Below are 25,375 nucleotides of genomic sequence, written 5' to 3'. Positions count from 1 at the left end.
GAAATAAAGTCCCCATTCCAGGATATTTTTTTCTTCCTCAGTAGAACTGAAAGTAAAACAAGTATCATTAATGTCAGTATTTTCTTTCAGCAAATGGCTGGTTTTTAACTCTATCCTTTTTCTCTTTTCTAAAGTGCACATGTATAGCGGTTTCTCAAAAATGGTTGGCGCTAGGTAGCTCTGGTGGAGGCCTGAATCTCATCCAGAAAGATAGCCGGAAACAGAGACTTTTCCTCACTCATAAGGTAAGGTTGAAGGAACGCTTCTAAGAAACCTCAGGCTAAGAATGAAATGTTATTTGCAGACACTGAGAAGGTTGTTTCATTAAAGCATACCACAATAAACAATAAAGCTTTTTATTTTAGAGACAATTTTGTATCTCATTTACAAATTTCAGAATGATATCTAGCCACGTCATACTTGGAGCAGAGCCACTGCAATCAGTGGCCTTAAGTGCCTTGATTTCAGTGATCTAATCTTGAGTGTAAGCTAGTTGGATATTGCCCCAAGTCTTTTCAGCTGCTCTTTCAGGCCTTGGATGACTAAGAAAATCTTCTAAAATGTGAATTATAGCTAATTCAGAAATCAGATCTAGAATTTTGGATCAAGAAGACCAATAAGACATCAAAACGAAATTATTATTTTTTTTACCATCCTTCACCCTTCACCTGTAGATCACAGGGCGGTCTACAATATAAAAAACACAAAAATGCATACCATAATAACAAAAGAACACCTCCCCAGTTGTAAAGGTCAAAGATTAGCCAAATGCTTGGGAGAACAGGAATGTTTTTGCCCAGCGTCTAAGGATATATAATGAAGTCACCAGGTGATCATCCCTGTGGAGAGCATTCCACAAGCTAGAAGTCACTGCAGAAACGGCTTGTTTTCAATGGCCTGTTGCCACCATCCAAACCTCTCATATTCAGCAGCCTAATAAGGTAGCTTATAAGTAACAAAAGTGAAAATGCATTAATACAATCACACTAAAAATACCAAAGCATTAAGTCATCAGAATCCTTCCCACAGGGCAATTGGTGAGATAAAGGGATAGTCCACCTAGAACAGACTCTGATTTTTATTTTTGCTTCCCTCTTTCATGTGTCAAAAATCAAGTTGGGAGGGGCAATGAATATGAAAAAAATGCATTGCAGCTTCAAACCAGGCTTTGCTGGGGCACTAAATATTAATAGGACAAATCTGCTTTATCTCTTGGTAGGAAGGTGCCATTTCCCGCATTGCCTTTTGTTTACATGATGAGGACTATGTTGCTGTAGCTACAAGGTGAGAACAGATGTATTTGAAACAAGTTGGATTACTTTTTTGGGGCTATAGTACTGGGTTATTATTTTGGAAATGGTAGAGGCATTTCAATAATGCAAATAAGGGAATCCATTCCAATGATGAAAATAATGTAAACATTTAGGGGCTAACGCCGCTAACCGTTTTAAAAGATAGCATATTTATAGGAGCACATGTACTCCATCTTCCTCTTCCCCTCATTTGTGGGAGGCTAGGCTCTTCCACTTCTGCTTTGCTTTTGCTACCAAAAGCAACCAGCTGTGATTTGTTTAGACCTCAAAACTGGATCTGAAATGGAGCAAACACAAGCCAGCATTATTGTTCAATGACAATCCATTATTTATCATTATATCTGAACCAGGCCAGTGTCTCTTAAGGTGAGACAGATGCAGTAAGTTCATGAGCTGACAAATCAGAAGAATTTGGATTTATTTCAATTTTCCACATTTTCAAGTACAGTATTTATTGCATAAATTTATTGTAAGCTGCTCAAGTGGCATACAAAGGTTGTATAAAATAAATATTTGTATGTAGGTTCTGAACACTGTTAAATATGTGAGGGTTTGTGAGAAGATGACAGATTTTTTTTTTTAGTAATTTTGTTACTATATTTTACAGCCAAGGCCTTGTTGTTGTCTGGGAATTGAATCAGGAACGCCGTGGGAAACCAGAAAGGATTTACGTGTCCTCTGAGCACAAAGGCAGAAAAGTAACAGCTCTTTGTTGGGATACTAGTGCATTTCGTGTTTTTGTTGGTGATCATGTGGGCAAAGTGTCTGCCATCAAGATTAATACATCCAAACAAGGAAAGGTAAATTTTAAGTGAGATTTTGAACATAAGAGCAGGCTTCTACAATTTTGGCTGGTCTAAGCCAGATTTTGTGGTTACTAGGATCTTCTAAGGCTGAGAGGAAGACTGAGGCTAGTGTATCATATACTTCATCACAGTACTACTTCTGATGTGTTGGAGAATCACCAAAGGGGAGAATAATCTACACAAGCCCCTGTTATCATCCTGATCTTCATCTCAATGGTGAGGAATACTTACCATGAGAATGTAGCTAGAGTATATGCGAACTCGTGCATAAAGGGAAACATTCAACTGTGTGTGGCTTTTGTGCCCAAACTTACAAAATTAAGCAGGTGGTTACATGTAGATCTTGATAATCTTATTTGCATTACATGATCTGTAAAAATTGTAATGTATGAATTCTGATATAATTCTGATAAAAATATTTTGTTGCAAAAAGACAAAATATGAGAACACAATTATGGAAGCTGCTTTGCAGTTCATGTTTTATTTCTCCACGCTTAAGCCTGGGTTTTATTGATCCTTAGATACTGATGAGTATTTACAACTCCAGAGAGGGTATCTAGGCATTTTAAAAATGAAATGAAATGCAACTGAACAATATGAATTTTATTTGTGTATTTTTCCAGTTTCATGTAATCAATTTTGCAAGTCTAATTTTTCTTCAGTGCTGAAATAATTCGCTGTACATTTCTCCTTTACCTTTCTTTAGGCTACCACTGCATTTGTGATGTTTCCAGTTCAGATTATAACCAGTGTTGATTCTCGTGTGGTTCAGCTTGATTATTTGGATGGAAGGTTGCTTATATCTTCTCTTACCCGATCTTACTTATGTGACACTGAGAGGTAATTAATGTGCTTTAAAGTAATGCTGGTACCATTCCGGCTTTGATTCTTTGCAGATCACCTGCAACTCTACTTTTAACATTAATTTGCACCTAGTAATAAGTAATAATCCACATTTCTGAAGAAATAGAGCAGAATCCACCTAACTCCAGGGCATCTGCAACAGAACTCCCCCTGCCTGCTGAAATTGGTTCTCGGAGGTTGGGAGAACCCCCTAGAACAGCACATGAGAGGAAACTCTTCAATCTGGCAGGCTGATATGCTTGTGCAGACAGAAAATTTGCAGTTGCATGATGTTGAATTCCACCTACAATTTAGTTTATTCGTGTTTTAATTTTTGTTATTTGCTGTCAAGTCATCTAGAGCTGCTAGCAACGTGTAAAAAACACAATGTTAACTGCTCACTACATCTCCTCCTCTGAGGCATCACTACAAATATGGTTTTGCCATAGGCCTCTCCATCGTTTAACTGTTTCTCCCTCACCATGAATCGATTAGAGGCCCATGTCATTATCTTCTCTACTCCAAGGCATCATTGCCAAACATACGCCCAGCTGCTGGTTGCCTCCTCCATTGCCCTTTGGAAGGGAATACTCTTTTCTGCAGATGCTCTTGAATGAATAAATGCCAGTTCAATTTCAGCCGCATGCTCCTCAGTTGCCAACTTTAAACTGAATGTAAAAAATGTGTCAACTGTGAAGATATGCATGCCATTTCATTCCACAATGATTAAAACTGGATTCCCCCCCCCTCCTTGAAATGTTCTTGATTTTTATAGGGAGAAATTTTGGAAAATTGGAAACAAGGAAAGAGATGGTGAATATGGATCTTGTTTTTCCCCTGCCGGAAAGAGTTGTGGCAGCCAACAGCCTTTGATATATTGTGCACGTCCTGGTTCACGGATGTGGGAGGTGAACTTTGAAGGGGAGGTGCTAAGTACACATCAATTCAAACAGCTCTTGTCATCACCGCCTCTCCCTGTTGTGACTCTAAGGTATTGGCCATAGCAATATAATCTTTACGTGTTTGTGTTCATCTTGATTGTGGTTTTCCTATGGTGGGGGAACAGTGCTGTAATGTTTGTGACTGAGGTCATGGGGTGGCTGAAGGTAACTTTGGCTGATGTCAATTGAGAGTTTTCTTAGGTCCCTGCCCTGCTTTCCATTGAGTGTGGTGTGGTGCTTGTGGTGAAGAGATACACAGCAGATCTTGGTGGAGTATAAGATTTGAATTAGGGCTTAGGGAGCCCAAAATCCCAGCCTAGAGCCTGGGGCTCAGTTCACCTGTTTTGCAGAGCTGCCACTTTGTGGGTAACCGTCCCCACATTTATGGAAGTGGTGCATATAGCCTGGGCTAATTTTAACAATGCAGTCATCTTTTTGAACAAATTGCTAACTACACAGATATGTACCGGGTTCCTGAAAGCAACCCAGCTGTAAAGACACTGTTTGTGGTGGATTTATATGTTGCTTAATCTAACGCCAAGCTCTTCAGATGGTTACATCTGATTTTTGTGGGGTTTGCCAATCCTTAAGAGAGGTTGCCAGGGAATCACCTTCCACGGAGCTAGCTCTTCTTTGAACATTTTTCTGGATCCAACCTGATAATTTATTTATTGGGAACAAATATATATATTGGTGGTCATTTTTTTAATGCAATAGAAGAAATAAAGTTCAGGGAAAGATATCCTCTCTAAACCAAACAAATATAAAAGGGTTCAACAACAAAAAAGAACAGCCATACATAACCGAGCAATGCCAAATAATTCAGAATGATACTTCAATTCCTGAAACAAAAATTTAAATAGTGCTTGATCCAACAATTAAAACCGAATAAACCTAATTGATTAAACTTTATTTCTTTTTAAAGGGATGATCTGGAATATAAAGTTTCAGCCTGCTCCCCTCAGTCTTTGGCTTTTCCTAGGCTGCTTTATTTGAGGTAAATATGAAGCCATTTCTTCTTGTAGCCCTGCAGCTAAAACAATTCAGATCAGCTGAAAAATTTAGTTGACAAATGGTACATTTAGGTTAAGTGATCTCTTTCAGCTTTCTATTGTTGCGTTTGTGAGGCTGCTGAATGGAAGACAGCAACATTGCAGCTGTCTGTTCGGGGTTGGTGGTCGTACGACAGCACCCATAGTGAAACAAGGACTGAGAGATTGGGGGTGGGGTGGGGCTCGTTTAATCTCACTGTAATTATTTTATTTATTTATTTGTATCTCATCTGCCTTCCATGTTGCTCAGGATAGAAACATGTATTTTTGTCCCCGCACTGACCTTGTGCAGTAGGTTACGCTGAGTGAGACCCCATTCACACCATACATTTAAAACACTTTGATATATAGCTGGAGTTTGTTAAGGATGCTGAGAGTTGTTAGGAGAATGCTTTCCTCCTTACAGAGCTTTCTGTAAGCTCTGTAGTTTCTCTGTGTAAACTCAATTCTCAGTTCCCTGTGAAGAGGGATTGAATGTTAAACCACTTTGGGAATGGTTGCTGTAGGAGGGGAGTAGAGGACTCCAAACAACCTTTGGCACTCTCAGCTACCAGAATTCTTTGGGGGAGCCCATTACTGATTAAAGGGGTATCATAGGCCTTTAAACGTATGTTGTGAATGCTGCATCATGGAAGGTGTTAGAATGTTGTCATTCAAACTTTTCACATTTTTGTGTGTGTGATCACAACAGATGCAACCCTATTCCGGATACCCACATCTTTTTTCTTTACAGTGAGCACTGTGTAATGACATGGACAGAAAGAGGCATTTATATTTTCATTCCACAAAATGTTCAAGTTTTGCTCTGGAGCGAAATGAAAGGTAAATTATATGCTTTATAGTGAACTTGGATCTCTTTTATGTGCTCTTGAAACGACATAACATCAGAATAAAGTTCACCCTGCCTTTGCTGTGAGGCTGATACCTGTTTGGCCATGAATTGGAAGCTGGTGCACACAGTGTACAGTGGGGGGAAATGTGTTGTGTCAGGCAAAATGGGTAATGCTAACAAGACTTTTCTACATGAGCATGTACTTTATTTTCTTAATAGCCACAAGTGCTTGAAACAGTTCCCTGTTTTAGATATGGAATTGCATAAAGACTGAAAGGGAAATAAGGCTTGCGTTTCTTTAACAAGCCCAAACTGGGCACTGCATAACTGGGACAGGCAAATTGCACTTGTTTGTGGTGGTGATTATTAGTGTGCCTGAAGAAGAAAGCATTCTCCTATCTAGTTTTCATATGTTTATAAACATGAAAATCTTGAAAGGTGCAACCAGACTATTTTGGTTAATATGAAGTATAGTATTAAACATTGGGGAGCTCTGTACTGACTCTTGTAATCTTCTGTTTTGCCTAGATATTCATGATATTGCAGTATATAAAAATGAGCTCTTCTGTTTGCACACCAGTGGAAAAGTCTCTCACCTTTCCCTTCTACCAGTGGAAAGATGTATAGAACGTTTACTTAGAAGAAGCTTTTGGACTCTTGCAGCCAGGGTGTGCTGTCTCTTCCAGAATTCTATTGTCTTATGTCGGGTAAGCAAAGCTGAATATATTGTTTTTTTAAAAAATGTCTTTTTAAAAGCAGTTCTGAGAAATAGTAAGTCTTGCAATGCAAAGAAAAGATAATATATTACCTTAGGATCCAGGCCAACGTGGTAATCAAGGAAGTTCAGGGAAGAAAAGTTTTTTTTTAAAAAAAAGTGTTTTACACCTTGCTCCCCACCCCCAACCCCGGCAGCAGCACCCCAACGCTTTGAGGGTTTTGTGTTTGTTTTTTACTGTCAAGCACTGTATAAAGTTATGAAATAAATAAAATAGTTGATTTTAACCTGTTTAATAAAACTTTATGCATTATTAGGCAAGAAAAGCTCTTCCTATAGATAAGCTAGAACATTTGAAATCACAGTTGGATCTTTCAACACAAAGTGATATCATTACTCAGCTTGAAGAACTGATCTCAAAGCTGGAGCCTTTGGATTCTGCATGCAGCAGCAGGAGGAGCAGTATTTCTTCACATGTAAGCGTAGTCCTATAATTGCGATACATATTATAGCTATATTTTCATTCCCTTAACAATTTTATTTTCTGTGCTTCATTATAGTTAGCTTTTTAAGAAAGGGTACATTTTGTGCATTTGATATTTATAATAGGAGCTATAATTTGGGCTGTGTGTTCCAAGATGCACCTGTTGTTATAGCAGATGTCGCAATGCTAAGGTATAGAGAGAGCTTTCATAATACAATAAATAGGCATATAATCAAAATAGTCTAGGAATAAATGTAACCTGGCTTGGAGGCTTTTTCTATTCTGACATTTAAAAAATAGGTAGGCAACACAAATGTTACATTTATTGGAATACAAATGGTGATTGTGTTTTCCCATGACACATGTATTACATTTTGCATGTAACACATGTCACATATGCATTATATTTGAGTAATGTTGCTTGGGTTCTTTATTAGTTGCATGTTTCCCAGTGTTTTATTTTTGTTGTATCGTTGGTGTTTTGTGGGTTGTATCTAATCGTGTCACTCACCTGACAGTAAGACTTTTGTCAGTGGAAGGAAATAGTTTTTAGCCACTGAATCACTCACACTCCCCTAAATCTGTTTCAGAGGCTTGCAGAATCCTTTATAGCAGATTTTAGCAGGCGCAAGAGCCTTTGGGAGGGGGGAAGGTGAATGACTCCAAATCATTTCCCTCCCTGTTCTGCTAATGGAAGCCTTACTGCCAGCTGAACAACACCTTTTGGATATAACCCTTTGTATTATTTGTTGCATCTTAGTTCCATTGTTGGGACACAGGTGGCGCTGTGACCTAGGGCTTGCCAATCAGAAGGTCGGTGGTTCAAATCCCCATGATGGGGTGAGCTCCCATTGCTCGGTCCAGCTCCTGCCAACCTAACAGTTTGAAAGCACGCCAATGCAAGTAGATAAATAGGTATCGCTGTGGCGGGAAGGTAAACGGCATTTCCGTGCACTGCTCTGGTTCAGCAGAAGCGGCTTAGTCATGCTGGCCACATGACCTGGAAGCTGTACGCCGGTTCCCTCAGCCAGTAAAGCGAGATGAGCACCGCAACCCCAGTCATTCGCAACTGGACTTGAACAGTCAGGGATCCCTTTACCTTTAGTTCCATTGTTCTGTGTTATGTTGATAAGCTGCCCTTAGAGCATTTACTCTCAAAGGAGGTGTAAAACTATTTTAAATAAATAAATTGGAGTATTATAATATTGACGAACTCTAGAAATAGCAAGGGCATGTTCCTGCTCTGACTTCATATGCATTTCCCATTTATTTTATTAGGAGAGTTAAATATGTGCTCTTCTGCACTAAAACCAGTGGCTTGTCTTTTGGCTGGATCAAGTTTATAAAGGCAGACTTTTAAAGCTTACATTACAATTTCTCAATAGGAAAGTTTCAGCGTATTAGATTCTGGCATTTATCGTGTTATTAGCCGAAGAGGCAGCCAGTCTGATGAGGATTCTTGCTCCTTGCATAGCCAAACTCTATCAGAAGACGAAAGATTGAGAGAATTTCACACACACCAGGAAGAAGAGCACCAGGAATGTGGTAATACAAACATTTACTAGATACTCATGTGTGTGTGTCCTGTAAATAGATGGGGATTTGCTGCTGGCTCTGAAAACAAGGTTGTTGCTAATTCCAGCTGTTTGGTGGCATTGTTAGGGACTTCTAAACTCTCCTACAAATTATCATTTACCTTGTTATGTAGCGACAGTTCTGAATGCTGGTTATCATGTTTTCCTCCAAAGTAATTTACTAACAGGTGATGTAATTCTTTGGTAAAAGTCTGATAGTTTGTGTGTGAGAGACATCACTGCTTCATGTCACCTACTTTGCTGCACTGTCATGTAAATGAAGGTTGCTATCCTGTTCGATTCATAAAATTTCACTCAAGCAGAAAATCATAATCACCTCTGCTGCTTTCATGGCTCTCCTTTAAGATTTTGTGTTCAGAAACCTGTTAGCCTCTTCTGCTCCAGTCAAGCTGTTGTGAAACTCTGTAAGCACCTGAGTTCGGTATCTCAGAGTGACACCAGCACTCGGCTGACAAGGTGATTCAGTGTTTTGTAGGAACTAAGCAATTCTGTGTGTAATGGTGGGGATTCAAAACTTGGAGCTGTTTCACTTTTATGGCTAAAATTCTATTCCTTCTGTAAAATCGAAGGAGGTTCATTGGACCTCAGGAGGATAGTTTAGTCTTGTACGTGAAAAGTAATGTTTTGAGTCATTATCGCATTGTCAATGGTTGGTAAGAGAACTTCTTTTATTGTATGCAGTGTTTTAAGGGAGAAATGTGCTGGTGATAAATACTCCATTCTTTCAATGAATAGTCCCCTAGAACAACAGTAGTTTGAATGTAGATGACAGGAATATGGGGGGTTTACCGAATTTGCTGGTAACGTCAAGCTGTAGATTTTGCATGTTTGGATTAAGGCTATACATGTATGCTTTGATTGGTGCTGTTTCCTGATAGCATTTTAAATGAATATGTAGTCCTTTCTGTTCTTTGAAGGGATTCCTTTGTTCTCACTCATTTATAAAATTAATATTTTTGAACTGCTGTAATTTTTCTCTTGGGCAAAATATAATCCCTTTTTAATCTTAGCTTTGGCCTTGAATAAACTGCATACTTGATGGTTTATTTGCAAGAATGCTTCTAATTCCATGAATTAAGATGAAGAAAGGAATTTAGACATTCAGGTTTCTTGAAACAGTGGTAATAGCAGCATGGTACTTGCTTTTCTTGTGCGTTCCCCATGCTTTTTATTCTGTAAACTCCTTGCTCTTGTATTTGGAGGTTTTACACTGTACGCACCATTTGCCGCTTGTCACTTTGCTTAATACATTGTGGAAATGATCTGTTGCTCACCCTAAAATATCAGTGATATTGAGGATATTGGTGAAAACTGCATCTCTAAATTAAGTGTTGCATAATGGATACCAGGAGACACTGATTGATTGTGTGTGTGTGTGTGTGTGTGTGTCACTCACACACACGAAAATTCCTCAGGTCCTGTAGTTTGTAAATTGCTGTCCAAACCTCAAATGCATATGTACATTCAAACCATTTATCAGTGTGTTTTAGGACTCGTATTTCAAGTTGCATTTTACTACAGATGCTTTGAAACTAGGCCCAAAGTTATCTGACAAATCAAGTAGCTTTCCTAAAAAAAGCAGAACTGCCAGATCACCTAAATGCTGGTGGTTCAGATTGGGTTGTTATTTCCCATATGATTTGGCAAAAGGTGGTAATTATGGCATTGACACCTACTGGAAGGAGGTGAAAAAAATCTGTTGTGAAGCACAGCATCTGATCAGTCCTAAGCCTATGTTGTCAAATCACTCCATTTTATGACTTTTAAATTTTAATTTTGTTTGTTAGACACTGTATCTCATGCTTCTGTGATGGTCGACACTGATCGGAATGAGACTTTTCTTCCATTCAGTATTCCATTGTCATTCCGTTCCCCATCTCCCCTCGTCTCTCTTCAAGCTGTCAAGGACAGGTAAAATCACATGTGAATTCCTCACCCATTACATACTTTTTGTTTTGTCCAATCATTAAACATTACTTGTAACTCATGCCACATTTTTCCATGCTAGCCTTTGACTCCTTGAAACTAGCTAGCTGAAGATGGGCTGGGGTTAAAAGTCTCTTAATCATTAAAGGGCATAAGAGTGTGGTGGGGATGCTTGCCTTATCCTGGGTGGCTCATGAATCTTCAGCTGTTTACCACTAATTTTAACATGTGGGTCGTGCCTCTGCAACTGTGAAAGTTTTTCATTATCCTTCTTAACCTAGCTCTCCATTACCAGTATAACACTGACTATACTATCCCAAGTGGTGCCAGTTTGGAATGCTTTGAGTGCTTAAAGGCAGCTATAGTGTAAATAGAGCTTTCTAGTAAGGATCCAGTGACTGACCCATTGGTCAATAATATCCTAAATGGTGAGTTTTAAAACCAATAGGAGCAAACAATTAGCATTTAAGTCAAATAAGTCCTCTCATGATTGGAACCAGATGCACAATTGAGGAGTTCTCAGACCATGGATTCAGGATCGGGACAGGAGATTTGAAATCAGATTGATTCCATTCTTAGATATATGGGGAAGATATAGTTGAAGAATCCCACCTCTGTAGGTACCCAGCACTTACTGCTGTTTCAAACTTCATATCTGATTAACTTTGAGGTCCTAAAGTTATCAGGATGTGTCCTCCTAGGAGTACTTTGCAGAAGACTCTTCTGATTATTAATTTCAGCACAAGACAGAGAAAGCCATACTTACTTTCAGGTGATAGGCGGTGTCTCTTCATTCCTGCATCAAAAAATTGGCCATAGAACGGTCAAATAAAATACTGAAATCTAAAAGACATTTTTAGTCCTTTCTTTTGAATTGGCAATGAAGAATCAACCAAAACGGCAAAGTAAATGAATAGGTCTTAAGGGGGGGGGGGGAAGCAGATTGCTTGCCTTTGGGCCATATACTGATGCTGCATTTTAACATTTTAGAGTCTGGAAACCACTACAACGGAATTGATGATGGCTATTTTGAGGGTTGGGACGCGGGTGGCATTGTGGTCTAAACCACAGAGCCTAGAGCTTGCCTATCAGAAGGTCAGCGGTTCGAGTCCCCGCGACAGAGTGAGCTCCCGTTGCTCAGTCCCTGCTCCTGCCTACCTAGCAGTTTGAAAGCACGTCAAAGGTGCAAGTAGATAAATAGGTACTGCTCCGGTGGGAAGGTAAACGGCATTTCCGTGCGCTCCTCTAGTTTCGCCAGAAGCGGCTTAGTCATGCTGGCCACATGATCTGGAAGCTGTACGTGAGATGAGCGCCACAACCCCAGAGTCCACAACTGGATCTAATGGTCAGGGGTCCCTTTACCTTTACCTATTTTGAGGGTTGCTGTAAGACAGCCTTCCCCATGACTTTGATGGGAGTCATACTCTAAAATAACAGGAGGGCACCAGGTTGGTGAATTCTGTTTTAACACCACCTCACTCTCCATCTTCCACTTGCACAAGGAGAGAGTGCCTGAAAAGGGCTATAGTATGAGATGTGAATTCTAACCTTCAGCATTGTTGAAAGATGATGAGCTGAAACAATTCAGTATACTGCACGCACAATGCTCGTAACTGTTGTTCTGGTTGAAAGTGGCTACAATGGATAATGGAACTAAGAAATAGTGGCTGTTACATTTTCTCTTTTGAAAATATAAACGCCAGCAGCCATTCATATCTAATAACTTCTTGCTTTACAGTTTTCAAAGAAGGAATGCCGTATAGTTTTGGTAGTCCTTGGTATAACCTAAAACATATTTTGCACCCAGCACAATTCTCCAGTTAGATCAGGGGTCCCCAGACTACGGCCCGGGGGCCGGATGCGGCCCAATTAGCCTGCCAATCCGGCCCGCGACGACCCCCGCCGCCCGCTCTTACGGTGCGCAGCGCGGCAGCCCTCTTCCGGGTTGGGGAAAAAGCGCCGAAAATCCTTTGTGCGCATGCGTATGGGCCTCTCCCAACCCGGAAGAAGTCATTTCTGGTGCACTTCCGGGTCGGGGGAGGCCCACGCGCATGCGCACAACGGATTTTCGGCGCTTTCCCCACCCTGGAAGCGCGCCGCCGCGCCAGTAAGCACACTCCCCCGCCCGCTGGCCCGCACAGGCGCGCGCTCCCCCGCCCTCCGGCCCGCCACGCGATCGACGCGGTGGCAACCGGCCCAAACGCCGGTAAGTCTGGGGACCCCTGAGTTAGATTAACACAGTGTGTTCAGCATGGCATTTGCAGACTTTGGGGTTTTTCATCATGCCCAGATGTTTCTTTTCTCGCACTTCCTTTTAAAATAAATAAATAAATAAATAAATAGGTCAACACTGAGCCTGATGAAGAATTCTGTAAACTTGAAAGCCTTGTGATATTGCTTTGTGATCGTAATAAAGGTGTTGCTCTACTTCTATTCCTATTTTCTGGTGAATGAACATTTGTATCCACCAGCAATTTTTACATACTTGGGAAGAAAACAAGTGCTATAGTGTTGATTACTCTCTTCTATTTAAAAGAAACAATTCTACAACCTAACATGTTAAAAAAATTATGACCATTATAGAAACAATGCATCTAATCTTGGCTACACCAGCTCCCTGATTTCACTTACCTTTGTTCATTTAGACATAGCCTAAAGCCCCAAAACATGAAACAAACAAAACTGGAACGAATGTTGTACTTTCAAGTATTATGTTCAATATAGGAGTGCTGTGGGTAGAGCATCATAGAAGCAAAGATTTGTATTTGTATTTTCCACTTTTTAGGTTCAACGTTTGCCTAAACATATAGCTTAATCCCAGCAATCAGCTAATGTGGGATACTAATCCTTTTAACCATATTTTCTTTAACCTTGCTTTAACAATCCTACATTGACATTGTTTAATGTTCTAAAATCTCTGCTTATGCTGACCAAAATATTTTTGCCTTGTACATAAAGAGCAGCAACATATATCATCCATCTTCTTGATCTGCTTTATATATCTGAAGAAGACCTGTGCAAGCTCTTGCTATGATAAATTCTGAGGTGCCACATGGCTGCCTTAATCTATGATTTTGTCCTTTTTGGTGCTCATACAATGTTTGCACTTAACTTACAGTGTTTCTAGCTTTGTACGTAAGACCACAGAAAAGATTGGTACTCTTCATGTGAGTCCTGATAGAATCAGACAGGACATTAAAGATGAAGAACAGCTTCCAGAAATGACTGCTACACTAGCCCAACCTCAAGAGGAAGGAGAAGATGATGAAGAAGAGTGAGTAAAAGCTCTTTTAGCCTGTGCAGCAATTTTTTTCCTTTCAACAGGGTGATGAGGCAGGAAGAACTACTGCATTATTGGTTGACTCTTTAACTCATCATGCAAATGCATTTCTGAATCACCCATTTCTAGTAACATGCTGCAATACTACCAAAAAGCAACCTTTGGCTATTGGAAGTGACACTGGAATCCAGCCATGCATTTGACTTTGTGACATGGAATACCAAGCTTACTAAGAAAGATGCGGTTGGGGTAGGGTTTGGTAACAGAAATATAGCAATAAACCCACGCCCAGAAACACTCCTGGGAATGCATGGTCATCATTTTTAGATGAAGAGAACATAATTCTGTATTTGTAGCGCTGAAAAATATGTGAGCAGAGCCACCAAAGTGAAAAGAAAATGGAAAGGCTTTGGTGCTTTTATACAGATCAGTCTTCTAGGTGGTATAGAGTTTTACTGAAACAAACTTAGGAGTGAGACAGGGAAATGTTTTTCATTCCTCCCACTGGCTATTAAAATTAACCTTTTCTTTCAAGGCTTGAGCTGCAGAGCCAGCCTCATGAAGAGGACCCCCTTAAAGACCTCGGGACAGCAACTACGGAGACCCTGTAAGTAAGGCATCTAGTGTTCTGAGGATACAATATGCAGAGCAGGGAGAGGAGAACCTTGAGCTCTTTATCGAGCAGGGGCAGGATCTAAATATATTTAAAACAGTAGAATATTTTGTATAATTTATATTTTTATTTATAAAAAAGATTTATATACTGCTGTATTGTAAAGATATATCGCAGTGGTATACAGCAATACAAAAACCAAACAGGCAAATAATTAAAAAGTTAAAAGCAAAAGGAAATGAAAAACAAACACCAGTATATTCCAGATCCTTAATTTCCCCATCCCTGATGGTTGCCCACCTCTCATTCACCTGATGCGCTGTGATGTCAGGTGGCTTCACTTCGAAGGAAAGTATCAGGAGGACACTCGCGGGGTAGTTTGGATTCATGCTGTGCCTGAAAATGAAGATGGATCTGTTCCCCTTGGAAGCTTTGGCTGAAATTTCCAGAATAGAGCCAATCTGGTTGTAAGTCACTTTGGGTTGCCTTGGGCAAGATAAAGCGACCAACAAATTTAATAAATCATCATCATCCCCATCCCCACCCCCATCCCAGGGGGCTTAGTACCCAGTTTGAAAGGTCCTGCTTGCAGAGTGTACTCTTAATACTCTTGATAGTTTCTTTGCAGCCATGTCTTTCCCTGCTGCACATGTGATGTTGGGTGTGATGCAGGTGGGCATGGTTGGATGTGGGGAAAGCCCCACAGCCTAAATTAACATCCCTGCTGGGCCTAATTTAGCCTATGAGCTACAGATTCCCCATGCCTGTTCTATGCAGATGAAAGTTGACTGTTTTTAAAACTGTGATGCTATGCTAATATTTCTCCATACACTGTAATACTAGTTCTTAGAAAAGTAGCTTACTGTTACATTTAGGATTTATCTGGAAGTTTAGGAGTCTTGGAACATCAAAACTGGCTGAGATGGGGATATGAGAGGTATCAAATCAAATTTTAAGTTTGCATATTTCCTTTTTGCAGAACTAGACTTCAGGATCCAATGGTTTTGTTACAGCCACAGTACTTGAGAGCAGTTTTGCTAAACTGGATTCCATTTCTAGAAAAAACATTTAGATTTGAAGCATCTGCCGTTTTAGATGAGAGCTCATCTAAGATAGACAATGAGTTGCCTTTGCAGCCTGAAGAACAGCAAGTTTTCAAAGAAAATGTGGAAATGCCTCAACGTGATGAATGCGCAGATATGGAACAGTTACCTGTCTTGAGAACAAACTATGAAAATGATGATGTAAATAAAGAACAAGAAGATGCCTGGGAGGAAAATACCAAGCCAAATAGTAGCAGTCATAATGATAAAATACTGAGCAAGCATCCGAAGTCGGAAACCACATTTAACCATTCTTTTCAGATTCATTCCCCATGTTTCATACCAGAGAATGTCCAGAAAGATCTGGTAGAGCTGGCAACCTTATGTTTTGAATTAAATGTATATGAATATTCACAAATTAATGGTGAACGGTGTGTGCAGCCAGAAGATTCAGATGCCTTGGCTTGTAGATTCATAAAAGACTACTTTTTTCTTCTGGATCTGGAAAGGCTGAAGCAATGTATTATAACCTGTCATAGCAATCATCCTAGAGTTTGGGAAACCTATGTGGAAGGATTAAAAGGTAAGCATGGCCACCAGTCATGGGTGCTTTAGCTGAGATCCCTGCAATGCAGGGGGTTGGACTAGATGTCCCTTGGGGTCCCTTCCAACTCTACAGTTCTACGATTCTCAGGTTGTATGATTTCACAGTGCAGTTCTATACACACTTAACTTGAATCAAGTCGTATTGAACTCATTGGGGCTGATTCTAAGCAGATCTATGTAAGATTGAACTGTTGGAGGATCTTGTGTCTGTCAGTGTGTTGAAGCTTTATATAGATAGAATTCATTCAAAATGGAATTTGTTGAAAATATTTGCAAGCTGAAATATGGGGCATGCTGTCTGGGGCTTTCAATGGCAATTAGCCATGATGGTTACATTCTGCCTCCACAGTTGGAGGCAGTAGTGCTTTTGAAAACTAGTTGCTGGAAGCACAGAAGGAAAGGGCACTCTTGTGCTCAAATTTCACAGGCATCTGACTGGCCACTGTAAGAACAGGATGCTGGACTAGGTGGGCCATTGACATCATACAGCAGGCTTTTTATATGTTTACTCCTAATTAACATTAATGCAGTTGAAAGCTTTATCTAACTCCCATTCATAAAAATAAAAGTAAAATCCAATTAAAATATTTCCTAAATGACATTGACTGATTTTTTTTCTTGTTACCATTTATAGCTCATAAGTGTCCCCCCCCCCAATTTAATGTTTATGTGAAAATTAGCACGTTTCCTGTTCTTAATGTTACTTTTCAATATAGTTGTTGTTACATGTAAAATTATTGGTTTCAGAACTGACTCGGACTAGTCCAGTCACTATGGCCCTGGAGAATGGAGATATGTTTAGAATACTGAAATTGCTAGTGGATCTGGGTCCCTGGGATGCTCCTGTGTTGCTAGCACATGTCCTAAGGTATTCACCATTTGACTTAATTTGACTACATCTTATTTAATACTAGGCTTGCATATGTAGTCACTCTTCAGATAAGTCATCTTGCATTTTTATTAATGGGAGGTGGTTTCATACTTGCATTTTCTAGGGCTGGCCCATAATAATATTTCATTACCATGGCACCCCTTCCCATTATACGTTCAGAGGCTGACTTTATTCAGCACTGATGATGTGACTGTCCTTCACAACACCTGAGGCAGTATAGCTCTGTAGTGTCCAGCAGAGAGGAAGGGTCAGAGGCCTTTTGAGGAACAGCCCTGGAGCTGATGGTGCTACTCCCAGCATCTGCTCACTTTGCTCAGTACATGTTTGGGGGGAAACCCCCCCCCCAATGTTGTTGAACTACAGTTCCCATCAATTCCAGTAATTGTGGTCAGCAGCCAGGAATAGTGGGAGTTGTAGTTCAGCAGCATCCAGAGGTCCAAAGGTTTCCCACATTTGGCCTAATGTTAAGACACACCCTTCTTCCCACAATCTAGTTCAGGCACCCCCAAACTTCGGCCCTCCAGATGTTTTGGACTACAATTCCCATCATCTCTGACCACTAGTCCTCTTAGCTAGGGATCATGGGAGTTGTAGGCCAAAACATCTGGAGGGCCGCAGTTTGGGGATGCCTGATCTAGTTTCAGGCAAGCCTCACTAGTATTGTGATAAACCTTGCAGTTATATTTGCAGTGTTAGCTATGTTTAAATGTGTTGATCGATATACTATGCTAGAAAATAATAATTCTGAAAATTGTTTTCTTAAATAAGTGTGACTTTTGTGTCATCTCTTGTTCTCATATAGGCTTTATGAAAAATTTGGAGAAACTTCACTAAGGCCCCTGATCAAGTTTTGCCCCTCTATTTTGCCTTCAGATATCAAGCAAATTTGTAAAAGCAATCCTCAGCATTTCCTGGCATATTTAGACAGTCTAATCAAATCAAGGGCTGAAGATGAACGGTATATATTGTGCTCTCTTATTCTGTGGAACAAAAGTTAAGGAATGGGATGCATGGAAGTAATAATTAGGGTAGCGGTAAAATGTGGACTCCTCTCATTAGAGGATTTTTAACAGTGGTTGGATTGCCATATGTCAGGGATTCTTTAATTTCTGCATCGCGGGAGGTTGCACTGACTAGATGACCCTTGTGGTCCCTTCCAACTCTACAATTCTATGATTCTAAAATATTTGTTGCTTCTTAATGACATTAGGTCTCTGAGAAGGGAAATAATATCTTGAGTGGGTAGTAACTATTAGCAAAAAACCCTGCATACATGGTTATTTGAGAACTTTTTAATACAGTATGGTTGTATACAATAAGGCATTAAACATTTCTTTTGGTTCCTTATAATTGGATGACAATTTTTTTAAAAAAAGGCAGCACTACTTAAATGACATTCAAGTATGCCATATTGTGAAACTAGTCCTAGTTGCTTGTATGTTGTAAATCCTTTTTATTGCCAGAATGCACATATAATTAGCGGTGAACAATCTCTTTCTAGGCTGTCCTTCCTGGGATCTCTTCTTCATCCTGAGTCATTACGGTTAGATTGGTTACGTTTGGCAGTTTCTCAAGATGCCCCACATACAGCAAGTACAATGGATGCCCAAGGAAATCCACGGTATGAATAGCATTTGACTCAAGCTTGCTGTTTGTCCACACTTCATAATTGTATTCACATTTCTAAAGGCATTATCTTTTGACAGTCACAGGCACAGTCACAAGATCACCCAACAGTCTTTTAGCTTCACTGAGACAGAATGCATGATATATAATTGATTTGGATAACCTTGCTTTGTGTGGGGGTGGGGAATTCTATTATAGGATACATCTTTGCTTAGGACATGGAAGGGATGGGAAACTCTTGGCCCTCTGTATGTTGTTGGACTCCAACTCGTATTAGTCCCAGACGGTATGGCCAGTGATCAAGGATAATGTTATTAGTTGTTTATTGAATTTAAGTTCTGTCCTTCCTTCCAGAGAAGCCCAGGGTGACAAGCGCACAGCTAAAAAATGTAATTCCAGTACAAATGAAGACTGGTAAAGATCTCTACTTAAAAAGTACAGTCATACCTTGGATCTTGAACACCTTGGCTCCTGAACGATCAAAAGCCGAAAGTGAGTGTTCTGGTTTTCGAATGTTTGAAGCTGCGCTTTGGTTTCCGAACATTTTGGAAGTCGGAACAGACTTCCGGAATGGATTCCATTCAACTTCCAAGGGATGACTGTATATTTAACAGTGGGGAATTTTTTGGAGTAGTCCAACCTCATGTTCCCCTCCCTGATTTAGAGCAGCATGCATGAATCTCCCTTTAATATTGACAGTGTTTTGATTCAAATTGAAACAAACTTGTGTTATCTACCATTTTTAAAAAGTCTTATGTAACTTCCCTAACTTTTTTTTTGCTTTTGCTTTAATATTTTCAGGCCACGTTCACATTTATTTACTTGGGGCTATAACCAACTGATCTTACTATTGCTTAAACTCCCAGCTGACACTGTAATGAAAGAGAAGATGTCTGACATTTGCAAAAGCTATGGGTAATGTAGAAGTCCTTGGTAAAATTAATGTTTTTGAAACTTTGTTACCTAAGAGTGCATGTTTCTCTCCCTTGGTTTCACTTCACTACGTAATAGTCTAGTCCAGGCATCCCCAAACTTCGGCCCTCCAGATGTTTTAGACTACAATTCCCATCTTCCCTGACCACTGGTCCTGTTAGCTAGGGATCATGGGAGTTGTAGGCCAAAACATCTGGAGGTCCGCAGTTTGGGGATGCCTGGTCTAGTCTGTTCAACTTTAGTTATCCAGGCTATGTGTTATGCACTTGCTCAATCATGCTCTGTGGGTGTGTTCCAGCAGCCAGTGGCTTGCTGGCTGGAGTTATATTTAATGTGCTTCTTTGCTTTCAGGTTTGCTGCCTGCCTGCCTACCTACCTCTCCTTCCAAAGCCTGCCATAGCACTGAGCAGCAGTAATAAATAATGAAGCTGCAACTGTGATTCAGTTAAAACGAGGCTGGGGAACCTATGGATCTTCCAGTGGTCAGCCTGTGGGGGCCCCAGATTCCCCATCCCTGAGTTAAAGCTTACCTGCCTCTTCTTTCTTCCCCACTCCACAGCATAAATATCCATTGCTAGAATTGCATACTTGGGCCAGTTGGGGGTGGTATAGTAACACGAAAGTCTTGCATTCTGTTTGCTACTGAATAAGAGAACAACTGAGAAATGGTACTGGGAATATACAATCTGCAGCAGCGTTTTGCCTTTGTCAAAATTCTTTATAAACCCAGGCGAGATGTTAAGTAGCTGACAACCTTGTGGAATGAATAAAATTTACTCAAGAAGAACAGAATTCAGATAATTTTAATGTACTTCAAAGTTCCATATAAATATGTTGGATTTGGGTTCTCAGCTGTGAATTTAGGTTCCCTTCTTTTCATTTGGCCCCAGGGCTCTTGGTTGCAACTCATGGTTAGTGAAGAGAGAGATTAACCACAACCCCCTGTTCAGATCAGATGATACACTAAGCCAAATGTTGACTTGGCTTGATGCGGCAGCAAAAAGGACCAGGCAGAAGTGAATTGGATGTGAGCTCCTCTCTTGCTAAGTCAAGATTTGTTATGCTCCCAGAAACCAACTAACTAGATTTATTTATTTATTTTTAATTGAAGAGGGCCTCCCAGCTGGATTTGATTGCATAACTTATTTATTTAAGATACTGGTAAACTTGGAGGTGTATGTGTTCTGTGTTAAGGGGGAAATTGGTGCTGTTGCTGTTAATAGATATAGAGAGGTGTGTATTGGGTCATTATTCTCCTGAAGATAGGCATGGAATATGGATTTAGACGTATGCTGTTGGAGCATCAAAAAATCAGTATGGGCCTATTCAGTATAATGGTAGTCCCCCACACCTGACAATATATTATACAGCATATTATACTGTGATCTAAACTTGTGACTCTTTGTTCATTGAGGGGAGACAGAAGGAAGGTCATCTTCTCAGTGAAGGTTGTGGTATATTGAAGTGTCAGTCAGGTTGTAATTACTCATAATAAGTATTTACTTTTGGTTTGTGAAACTCTCTGTAATATTGTTACAGCTTCTGGCCTGGATATCTTTCTCTCTGTTTGGAGCTGAATAGAAGACCTGAAGCCCTTACCCATATTGTCTGTTTGGATGATATGAACTTGTTGGATAGAGAACATGGTTTGTAAAACTTAATTTGATTCTTGAGTGGAATTCCACATTCTGTACTTGTACTAACTAGTTTTGACATCTTTTTATTTATCAATTTTTTAAATCGAAGTCAGTATAAAACAGTTTAACAACAATAACAAAAACAAGCTATGGAAGTAATTACCCAAGTGCATTTCTGAAAAGAAAAGAAAAAAGAAAAAAACTACATCGTTACCATGCACCCTTTTTTCACTGCAATTACACCTAAATGTACTGTAGAACACCAGTATCGTGCACACAATAAAACGTGGCATTTCTGCTACGTTCTTTTGCCCTTTTCTACATTGACAGTTTGTGAATTTTGAAAACCCCTTTTTTCTTATTTTTGCTCATTTAAATTTAATCAGACTCTCTCTTGAATTTGTGTTTTGTGTTCCAGTATAATGGAGATAGTGTTGCTGTGACAATTTAAACAGTGGCAAAGCTGCTTGCTCCTCTACAAGGGGCGGAGAGCAGGCGGGGGCGTGGCGCGCACCCTGGGGGGTGTGGTAGTGCACTGCCTGCAGGGGCGTGGTGCCCGGCGCGCGTGGGGATACACAGCACATGTCCGGGGGGGCGCCGCGATGGCACCCTACCGGAATAGTGGTGCTGGGGGTGGTCTGCACCCACGTTCCTCCGCCAGTGAATTTAATGTCCCATGCTATCCTGCAGCAAATGCAATTAAGTGTCCATAGTTGCAAACTTCCATCCTCCTTCCTGTCTCTTGCGTACATGCTCTCAGTGTCACCTGCTATCTACTCTATTATTCTGTCCATGAATCTCCCCCCACCCACCCCAACCATGGGTCCTCTAGTGTTGTGGAGTTACAATTTCCATCATCCCCAGGCCTAGTGGTCCAGGATTATGGGAGTTGCAGGCCAACACCATCTAGGGACCTAAGGTTGGGCTGGGCTACTTACTTTTAACTGACACACACACCATCGAGTCCTACAAAGCAATCTGGTTTGGATCTCTAAATCATTACCTTTTGCATTTAGGGGCAATTCCAGAAACAATGGAAGAATGGAAATTCCTTCTTTGCCTTGTGAAGAGTCATTGCAGTATTGTTCTTCATCCAGCTATGCAAAATGGCGGCGCTGTTAGTAATGGTGATCCAAATTGGCCAAATAGTGTGACAGTTGAAAATGTGGCTCTCCTGTTGGCCAGAGTAATTGGTCCCGATCGTGCTTTGCAGCTGTTGCAGGAATGTGGCCTGATGGTTGAATTGTCTGAAAGATTTGCCAAGGTCTGTGAGATACTAAGAATTGCTGAAAAAAGACAAAGGTAAGTCTTCTGATAATGGTCTGAAATTGGTTGTGTCAAAATGTAATACTGTGTCATGATTTCGTGTTGCATGTGCAAGTAGCTATAAGCCTTCAGGCTTGCACAAACTCCATGTGCCAAGATTGGAAGCGTCATGCTTCAGTTAATGGCAAACCATAATTTGCAATTGCATCCAAATGTGGTACAAGCTATAGTTTACTGAAACCAGAAGCAAGGGTGGTTAGAAAATCTTTCACAAAATATACTGGCATGGGATGGCCCATTTCTGTATGAACGCAGATGTTTCTTATTGAGCAACATGAAATGAACAGACAGAATCATAGAATCGTAGAATTGTAGAATTGGAAAGGGACCACAAGGGTCATTTAATGCAGCCCCTGCAATGCATAAATCTTTTGACTGATGTGACAGGTTCAAGTTCTATAAACAACCAGAAGTTGCAGTAGTAGCAATCTGCAGTGCAGACAAGTGTAAAGTCACATTTATGAGTTAATGAACTTGATGAAATTTGCTGTGTAAAGTTAGTCCACAATTTCTTTATAATATCTCTTTTCTCCTATGCGTTCACTTTTGTTGCAGAGCCCTGATTCAGTCCATGCTGGAAAGATGTGACCGATTTTTGTGGTCTCAACAAGCATAGCAAACAAATGACAGAAAATGATAGTAGGAAGAAGTTCCTCTTGTGCTGTGTCATTTTTCCAGCAATGTTTTCCTGTCAAAGTGAAGATCCATTTAGTCAGATTTGCAGAAAAAGTGTTAACGAAGCTCCTTTTTCTACTGGATTTCCGTCATTCAGTATTTGAATGCATGTTTACCCAATACTTCTAACGAACAATTGTAATGCTGCTGCTTGCTCAGCAAGAATGCTTGTGCATGGTAACCCCTTTGAGCTACCAGCATTAAGTTTAGATGTGAAAATTGGATTCTTTCATGGAGGAAGTGGTGCTTCACATTCAGCATATAAATTTCAAATGAATAACTTCCATCACATTTCTAGCATTTCCAGAAAGTTGCATATAAATGAATGTGTGTAATTGCAGGGACTAAGTGTATAATAATTGAGTTGAGTTAAAGCACTTTTAATATAACTCTTGATTCATTGGCTGAAGTAAAAGGGTGTTAAAACAAGTATATAATCTCCAAATATTTATAACTATAGCACTGTGGAATTTTACAAGTTTTATTCAGAATTTGAAGTGATAATCAACAGAACTGAGATTCCAGTAGTTAAATGTAAACACTGGCAGAACTTGCATATATTAAAAATGGTGTTTAACATAATATTTTGGTGTTTTAATGGTTTATCTAATCCAGTATACTATGGCATAGTGTTCTCTTATTGCACACATCCTAAAGAAAATATTTCGCACTTTTATTTTGTTTAATATCCTTGCACGATGCATCCTGTGCACGCATGCTTGGAAACAGTTCCCACTGTTCAATACAGCTTATGCCCAAGTATGCACGCATAGAATCTTGTTCATCAAATCGGTATAATATTATACATTTCCTTCTAAATCTAGGTGTTGGGTTGTTGTTTTTTGTAATGCTTGACTGTTTTCAAAAATGATGTATAAGAAAATGCGCTCAACATTTCTGTTAATACTACCATTGGATATTTGATCAAGATAATTTGGTTTCCATTTGTATGTTAAGATTATTTTAATATCAGATGCTTCATTTTTGAGAAGGCTTGGATCCAAAGCAGTTCGCAGTTATTTCTGCTGGTGCAAAGGGGGCCTACTTGCTTCTCCATCTGGCAGTAGCTCCCCACACTCCCCACATCTTTTGAAAAAATATCTGCTGGAAGTTGGGGAGGATCCTCCAGATTGGCCTTTTGGGGAATGGAAAGCACTGCAGTATTTGTTGGGGCTGGTGATGGTGGAATCAACAACTTTCCCACACCACGCACATAAAATAGTGCTTTTTGCTAATGCACTGAGGTGGTTTGACTCAAAGTCCATGTAAATTGTGCCTATTAGATATTGGGTGATATCTAACATTAGTCATACTCAAGGGAGACACAGAGTATGACGTCGTTGGATGTTGCCCATTGTTCTTGTATTAAATATGTTAGAACTATGCAGTATTCATACATTACTAGTGATTTATTGAAGCTTTATTGAATCAGGGCTAGAGAAAGGTTCCAGAATTGTGTAAAATTATTATAGTCCTTCAGCTGAAAACCGAAATGTCACAATTGCATCATCTTGTATACTCAGGTTTACTGTACAGCTTGTAAGGACTTACACCTAATCTAATACTACTGAGTTATTATTTATTAACGTACATGCTTGAGGGCCTTATATATATATTTAGGACACAGTTCAGAGAATCTTGTTAGCCACGTAAAAAAGCTTGATTCTCCACAGTAACTTCTTAGACCTGTACTGTTTGGGGGAGGTTTCATTAGTGCTGTGGAGGCTACTTCCAGAAGCCCAGCTGTGTGTAGAGTTCACCCTCCAGCTCTTTGAATCTGGGCCTTATTTTTAAATGAATGTTTACTACCTCACATTGGGGGTGGGGTGGGGATAGCCAATGTGTTAATTATGCTCAGAGTAGACGTAAGTCCATTGATTTTGATTGGTCCATTCTGAATATAACTTGCTTGGATATCACCTATTGGTTTTGGGATATTTTTTATTAAAAAGAAGCACAAAATCATGAAATTGTACTTTTAACACAGATTTTTCTGAAGAGAATGTGATGTGGAACAACTAAAAATTTATGAAACATGTTTTGCATTTTGTTACAGCTTAACAATTTGTATTTTTAAAAATAATTTACTTGCAATAATTTACTTGTAGTCACTGTTCATGTTTAAACAATAGCTTTAAAACATTGCTTGTAACCAAACAGCTTTATTTGTGCCTTGTTCATGTTTTTGTTAATCCAGAGTTTAATAAAAATTAATATATCTTACTCAACATTTGGTT

At 39.8% G+C, this 25,375-nt stretch overlaps 1 protein-coding gene across 6 annotated transcripts in view; it reads left to right on the top strand.

The window, feature by feature from the left end:
- The window catches only part of HPS5 (HPS5 biogenesis of lysosomal organelles complex 2 subunit 2), a 27,920-nt gene extending 2,545 nt beyond the window's left edge, over positions 1 to 25,375 (top strand). For 2 of the 6 annotated variants that reach the window (XM_035120488.2, XM_035120480.2), the window contains exons 3-23: positions 135 to 245; positions 1,220 to 1,284; positions 1,921 to 2,113; positions 2,826 to 2,959; positions 3,738 to 3,953; positions 4,829 to 4,900; positions 5,689 to 5,777; positions 6,316 to 6,494; positions 6,820 to 6,978; positions 8,372 to 8,531; positions 10,369 to 10,492; positions 13,626 to 13,781; positions 14,323 to 14,394; positions 15,380 to 16,026; positions 16,797 to 16,917; positions 17,744 to 17,899; positions 18,443 to 18,562; positions 19,369 to 19,482; positions 21,040 to 21,146; positions 22,154 to 22,439; positions 23,019 to 25,372. In XM_035120488.2, the coding sequence (XP_034976379.2) occupies positions 135 to 245; positions 1,220 to 1,284; positions 1,921 to 2,113; positions 2,826 to 2,959; positions 3,738 to 3,953; positions 4,829 to 4,900; positions 5,689 to 5,777; positions 6,316 to 6,494; positions 6,820 to 6,978; positions 8,372 to 8,531; positions 10,369 to 10,492; positions 13,626 to 13,781; positions 14,323 to 14,394; positions 15,380 to 16,026; positions 16,797 to 16,917; positions 17,744 to 17,899; positions 18,443 to 18,562; positions 19,369 to 19,482; positions 21,040 to 21,146; positions 22,154 to 22,439; positions 23,019 to 23,079 (3,342 nt within the window). In that variant the 3' untranslated portion in view covers positions 23,080 to 25,372. The other 4 variants (XM_035120498.2, XM_035120472.2, XM_035120508.2 and 1 more) reach the window with 4 other exon arrangements.

Source organism: Zootoca vivipara, chromosome 1, assembly GCF_963506605.1.
Source record: "Zootoca vivipara chromosome 1, rZooViv1.1, whole genome shotgun sequence".
Classification (NCBI taxonomy): domain Eukaryota; kingdom Metazoa; phylum Chordata; class Lepidosauria; order Squamata; family Lacertidae; genus Zootoca; species Zootoca vivipara.
Note: the sequence above shows the minus strand (reverse complement) of the source record. Positions and strands in the feature narration are given on the sequence as shown.